Source organism: Oryzias latipes, chromosome 15 (genome assembly GCF_002234675.1).
Source record: "Oryzias latipes chromosome 15, ASM223467v1".
Classification (NCBI taxonomy): Eukaryota; Metazoa; Chordata; class Actinopteri; order Beloniformes; family Adrianichthyidae; genus Oryzias; species Oryzias latipes.
Window position 1 is genome coordinate 7,590,207 of NC_019873.2, and position 6,478 is coordinate 7,596,684.

At 40.6% G+C, this 6,478-nt stretch overlaps 1 protein-coding gene across 2 annotated transcripts; it reads right to left on the reverse strand.

Annotated features, from left to right (window-relative positions):
- Positions 1 to 1,181: 1,181 nt before the first annotated feature.
- Positions 1,182 to 2,569, reverse strand: LOC105355301. Of its 2 annotated transcripts, none has more exons than XM_023963533.1 (5): positions 2,524 to 2,569; positions 2,383 to 2,435; positions 1,866 to 2,300; positions 1,294 to 1,787; positions 1,182 to 1,244 (listed from the first exon to the last, which is right to left on the reverse strand). In XM_023963533.1, exons 1-4 carry the CDS (start codon positions 2,550 to 2,552, stop codon positions 1,306 to 1,308), a joined length of 999 nt encoding a protein of 332 aa, XP_023819301.1. In that variant the 5' UTR covers positions 2,553 to 2,569; the 3' UTR covers positions 1,182 to 1,244; positions 1,294 to 1,305. The 2 variants fall into 2 exon arrangements, with proteins under 2 accessions (XP_023819301.1, XP_023819300.1); XM_023963532.1 differs by having other exon boundaries at positions 1,183 to 1,224.
- Positions 2,570 to 6,478: the final 3,909 nt, after the last annotated feature.

Consider the following 6,478-nt stretch of genomic DNA (forward strand, 5'->3'; position numbering starts at 1 on the left):
TAAGGACTTCAATTAATTTTTGGATGCTGATTGATGACTGAAAAAATAAATCACAACTAACTCATTTTTGATCAGTGTGGCTCTTTGACTATCACAGTTAGAAATTGCGGCTCTTTGTGTCAAACTTGTTCGCCACCACTGTCTGCGTTAGAGGCTTTAATAGAATGAAGAAAACAGTGGATGTAACGTGGATTAAAACCTTAACGACCCAAAACCAAGGTAAGAAAGTCCATCTGGTTTTTTTGTGCTATAAATTTTTCTCAAGTGAAAATCACTGCATTTGTTACCGTTTTAATCCATGGTACAGCCGCCGTTTCTTTTCTATTCAAGCCTCTAAAAGAAAGTCTGCCTCGCCAGATTTGACATGCAAATTTCAGCCAATCAGATCAAACTGAAAGAGAACCACCCCCAAGTGACAAAAACACCCCCTTAACACTGTGTGCAAACCCAGGCGAGCGGCCAAAGGGTAAGTGACCGCACAGGATAACAGCTCAGGATTGCAGGCGTTTAGTTGTAAAATGTGGGGTCGCTCAGAATTGCGCCCGAGCGGTTGTAAGGTTCACTCAGTTCCTGATTACGCCTGCTCAGTTGTCTTTGAACAGATTTTAGCAAAGTATTCAAATCAGATGAAAAAAATAAGACGGAAGTGCTACAACGGGCAGGCCACAAACTCCCCGCTGTACTTTGCAAACTGATCCATGCATCTCTCAGTCTTAGCATGTTAAGACTGTTACAATACTGTAATTCCATAACCAATCCCAACAACCCCAGAGATAGAGCAGTGTGTGGCATTTAGACTCCGCTTTAGTCTCAACGATTCATAATCCTGGCTTAATATTGGAACATTTCACGACCCATCAATTCATCCAAATACAGAAGTTTAATTTGCCATAGGCATCCACTGCTTTCATGGTCAAGATTTGGATTTACGAACAACAAAGCGGCTTTTGCATTCCAACCTCCACGGAGGCTGGTCTCTCTGCAGTGTCATTTCTGTGCAGTTTAACACTTGGAACTGTCATTCCATGAAAATTTCTGATGGTATATTTTTTCATTTTAATTATTTGATGTCTTAAATTTATTGCATTGGCACCCATTTGGACCAATTTTAACTGCACCATTAACAAGATTCCCAGCAGCACATCGATGTATGCATTTAGAGAAAGAATGCCAGTTATGGAATTGTTTCAATAATTTTTATTTGTGCAATTTCAGCAGTCATTCCTGGAAAATGAATACAAAACCTTAGATTAAAATAAGAATCAGTTTACTGTAATGCTGTGAGCAACATACCAATTGGCCCATTTAAGATCTCTGGGGATGAGCATGGAAGACCTTCTGCTGAAGCTGCTGCTGCTGTTGAGGACCTTGGTCTTCAGAAACATGCTCCTTCAAGTAGTGGATGGATTGGTAGTAGTCTTTGCCCTTCTCATGGTTCTGGCTGAAGGTGGTGTAGGTGCCAGGAGGGTACAGACCATACAGGAGCCTGTAGTCAAAGCCAGGATAAGGAGAACCCCAGAAGCCACCAAGTCCTTGGCCTGGAACAAGCACGCTGGTGAAAGCAGCTCCAGGCTGCGCCGCCTCAGCCGGGTAACCAAACTCTTCCGTCTGCTGCTGGTAGTTGCCAAGTTCAGCTTCCTTCACAATATTGGAAGTCTCTCCGGACTGGAGGACAGGGCCAGCTGGAGGGGCAGGGACTGGTGGCAGGAAGTCACTGGAGCCCACAGCCTGGGCATCAGCTGCTGCTTGCTCAGAGAAAGATGGAGGAGCAACAGCCCACTGGGTTTCTGGACAAACAAGACACTCGTCAGAAAGGGGAGGATTCATGGAGAACAACATTCACAGCAGCTTTTTAGAGGAGTCACCTGGCAGAGCAGCTTGAGCAGGTCCTGGCTGTGTGGAACCAGCTCCTTCATGCAGCACAAACACAGGGGAAGCAGAGCCAACCATTGCTGGGCCCGTCTGAACAAACTGGGAGAAACCAGGAGCCTGCACAGGGACCTGAACTGCCTCAGAGACTCCTGCTGCAGGAACACCGGAAAACACAGGAACAGTAGATCCTGTCTGAACAGCCACAGGGTATCCTGCAACAGCAGAGCTCAAGCTGCTGCCTGATGGAACCATGGGAACAAACTGAGGGACACCAGGATTCTGCACAAACACTGGAACTGGCTGAGAGACGCCGCTTGAATGAGAGCTGTAATGCACAGGAGCAGAGCGGCTCATCTGAGCTCCTCTGTGGGAAGCAAAGTTAGTTGCTGCTTTTTGGTCACCACTGCTCTGATCTGTGGATTTGGAGCCTGAAAGCAGAAAGAGCACAAGTTCTGAAGAAGAACACACATTCATCTACATTGATGTCAGCAAATGGGAATGGAAGTCTACCTTTGGCAGGAAACCCAAATGATGGAACAGCCAGCAGAACAAGAAGGGAAAACCTGAAAATATGTACAAAATGGAAAACATTAGAAAATTCTTCTATTACATTATTAAAGCTGACAATAGTCCTCCAAAATTCTGTCCTACCCCAGGAAAACCCTTGCTTTCTCCATCATGAAGGCCACAGTGCAGAAAGGTTCATAGGTGAAGGTTTATCAATGTTAGCAGAGACCAGTCCTGACCAATCAGAGCTTAACGGGTTAACAACAAACAGCTGCTGGACAAACTCTCAGGAAGAGACTATCAAATCTCTTCACTGTTATAATGTTGACAAACAAATAGGGATTTTTTTTATGAAGTGAATACTTTTTCATTTTCTAAAATTCCTTTTTGGTGTAAAAATAACTACACATAAAAAAACTCTCATTCTATAAATAGGAATATGTAAGAAAACATAAAGTAAACCTTTAACTTTCTAGTAGACAACAGATTTTTACAGTTTTTCTCAGTTGTCTTGGTGCATTTCTCACAACAGAGTTACATTTAGTTGTTTAGGGGCAACCAAGTGGCAGTTTCATCTTCATTTCATCCAAATAACGTGCTTTTTGACAAAAGCAATTGATTAAGTGCAAATCTCTACAAAACGACCATATTTGACTTGATTTTTATCACTATTTACTCTCTTTCTCTCTGTCAAAATTAACTATACTTGCACAATCATAGCTGAATCCCATAAATGTTAATTTTTACAAGTTTGTGTAACCCAGGTGACAGGATTTTCATGAGGTGCATCCATTTATGCACAGAACTGACACTTTTGTTGACCTTAAAGGGCCTATATCATATCAATATCAACTTTTTTGCACGTTTGAGTGTTTTATAGTTATTTCACAAAAATCAACGCAAACGAACGAGTGGGTTCTCTCGAGGTGAAGTAGATAAGTGCCATATTACTCACCGTGAAGGAGGGTCTAAGGGCAGGAATGCCCAGTTTAGTTTAGTCTGTTTAGTTTGTTCAGTTTAGAATTTTCCTATTGAATTCTATGTATTCATCATCCTTATGATTTATGTTTATTTTACAAATACCGGTACAAAGCCCATTTAGACGACTGTTGTTGTGATTTTGGGCTATATAAATAAAATTGAATTGAAAGTAAAAAGCAGCCCGTTCCAGGAAGAGTCTGCGCTGCCAGCACAATCCTCAGGCTAACACACACACACAAACACACTTAGTGGAGCTATAGCAGTGATCTGCAAAAACGCTTTCCTTCTATACGTTCAATATGCACATCCATCTTTGCAAAAATTTGGATGCTGTTTGTTTTTGTGGGCGAGACGCAGACACGCTGCTGAGGCCGGCTCTAGGATGGTGTCATAAGACACGGACCAAACGCAAGTGCCTCAGAGATCGAGTCGGTTTACTTCTGAGTAGGAAAATGTTTGAGGGGAACTCAATTTGTTGAACAAGGTCATGAAATCTTCAGCTTTCTCCAGGCCTTCACTCTCGATTCTGCTTTTTTTCTGCTGCAGCCAATCATAGATTTATGCTATTGTACACCTCCATTATCTTTCTGCCTCTTCTCCATCCTCCTTCCATACACCTCCTCCATTCCATACACCTCCTCCATTAGCCTCCTCCATACAAGTGCTGAATTCAATTTGCACCCTCTTCCTCCCCTCCTTGTATTTTTACCTTAGCCTCTCTTTTTGCCGTTCAGAGCTACAGATGATACAAATGTGGATTGATTCCAGCATCGCCCCGACTGATGAAGCCGTTTGGATGAAAGATCTGAAAGATCTGGCAAGGACAGCCCTGTCCATCCAAAAGTGTAATAGTCTGTTAAACAAACTACTGCCCCCTTAATATCTTGCACATGTGACCCAAGCAGTACATCCCATTCTTTAAAACCTCAACAGAGACCTGTTCAGACCTAAACAGTCTCTGAAAGCCTTCAGTGCTCCAGAAAAGCTAATCACTTAGCAAAATGAAAAACCATCCAATAATGTATGTAATTAAAGATAGGCTATAAAACAAATGTTAGGTGTTTTGTCTAAATCTTTTTATTTTTTAAAAAAAGCCTTCCTTGATAATTACATCAGTGTTTTATCGGCCTCTTGTGGTTATTCATAGAAACACATTTCAAATGTACATTGAGGTGGCTGAAAAATTGTTTGCACAAAGTAAATAACATTATAATATAGCATCTTCATTTTTGTAAAACTGCAATCAGTATGATTATGAACAAGATCACTTTACATTGATGGCTACTTCTTACCTCTTAGAAAAAAGGGGAAACACATTTGATTCTGAGACACATTTCAGTGAATCTGAATGAATTCTAAAAAGTTTCTTTATTTGCTTTCCAAATTATACATCAACGAATGATGAAAATAACCGTTTTAAGTTGGTGGTAGTCCAATTGATAAAAAGTAAAAAGATGCATTTGATCACCTTAAAAACCAATTTAACAGTCTATGAATGCGGTTTAGTATTCATTTATTGAAAAAGATTTTCACAATAATTATGTCCAAGGTAAGAAAACCTTGCATGAATTTCTAACAAATCATTTTAAGCTTTGTGTGGTTCGGCGCTTTGTTGCCCCCCCCCCCCCCCCCCCCCCTGGTTACTTGTAAAAAAACACCCATATCTACTTTAAGATGTAAAACTTTTGAGTCAAATAATGATTTATTTATTTTTAACAAGCACTTTATTTTTTCAACACTGCAATCGGCATGATTTAGACAGAATAATTTTCTATTTCTTCGATATCACCTTCGTTGGACTTTCTATAAAGAAGAATTCAGACAGTGACCTTCAGTGGTCAGAGTGAGACCCTTTCTGGCATGTCTGGCACAGTTTTGCAGGGGGGCGTCTCAAATCCAGACAGTGACTCAGATTGCTGGGTGGTGGCATCTGCATCAGGGGTGGCCCCGTTAGGATGTCTAATGCGGCCTCAACACAGGATGATGGCATCGCTCATTTCTGACCCACACTCTTCAAGGTCACCACAGAGTTCAAACTGAGTTAATATATGCTCTCTTTTCCATCCATGGAAAAGCGCAGATTACTTCACCATGGGGTTACTATGGGAACCATTCAAGCAAAGAAGGTTATCACAATGAGCATTTCATTGATAGGGTGGGGAGGCACACATTAAGGCATGACAACAAATGGCTCACGGGTCTCAAACACATAAGCTGCCTGCAGCTCCAGGTTGTGTTTCTGACCTTGACCCACTTTCTGCCCCAGAGTGGTACGCGTTCTGGTCAAACACGTGCAATTCACATGTTCTCTTTGTGCATGCCTTTTTGGCAGTGCCTTCCACTGTCAAAAAAAAACATCCTGTGGTTCATCCATCCTTTTCAGATCAGTAAAAACTCCTTTTCAGGTTCAAAATAAGAGCCTCATACATCTGTTTTTTACAACAAAACTTTTCGCTTTCAGTGTTTTTTATTAGAAATATTTGACCAAAAAAATTGGTTGCTAGTGGATAATAGAGCTGCCTCGGTGAAGCTGCTGATCATTGACTGAGATTTCAGGGACTGACAGAAAACAGATGCCTCAAAAACATTTGGTCCATGAAAACAAGTATCTGATGAAAGATTTCATTTATAAAGTGACAGCAGTCAGGAATCGAATATGTATTACATAGACTTTATTTAAAGAAAAAAACACAATAACAAAATAAAGTAAAAATATAATGTCATATTTAACTGCATGAATGGCTAAGCATGTGGATTGCAACCAGATGAGATGATCCTTGTTACATTATTAGAGCTGTTTTAAAGATCTAAAATTGTTTGTTGACGAGGTAAAAAATAGAAGTTCAATATAAAATCCTTAAAAGGAGGGGTTATTTGTTATTTTGTCATGTTCTCTGCTTATGCGTAATCTTAGACTGGCAACTGTATAAAACAGATGTCCTTTTTTTTACTGGGGCAACTTGTTTTACTTGCAAAGTTACAATAAATGCACAAATACACATAAACTTTCTGACTATTCTTGAAAGATTGTGTCCAGCAGCTGTCTGTTGTTAACCCGTTAAGCTCTGATTGGTCAGGACTGGTCTTTGCTAACATTGATAAACCTTCACCAATGAAC

What these genes read in the sequence shown, in the direction of transcription:
- LOC105355301 (XM_023963533.1), bottom strand. Translation starts at nt 2,552, where the DNA reads ATGATGGAGAAAGCAAGGGTTTTCCTGGG. An exon ending in ATTTGGGTTTCCTGCCAAAG is followed by an intron (nt 2,301 to 2,382) that starts GTAGACTTCCAT and finishes TTCTGCTTTCAG; the next exon opens with GCTCCAAATCCACAGATCAG. An exon ending in TGCTCAAGCTGCTCTGCCAG is followed by an intron (nt 1,788 to 1,865) that starts GTGACTCCTCTA and finishes TTGTTTGTCCAG; the next exon opens with AAACCCAGTGGGCTGTTGCT.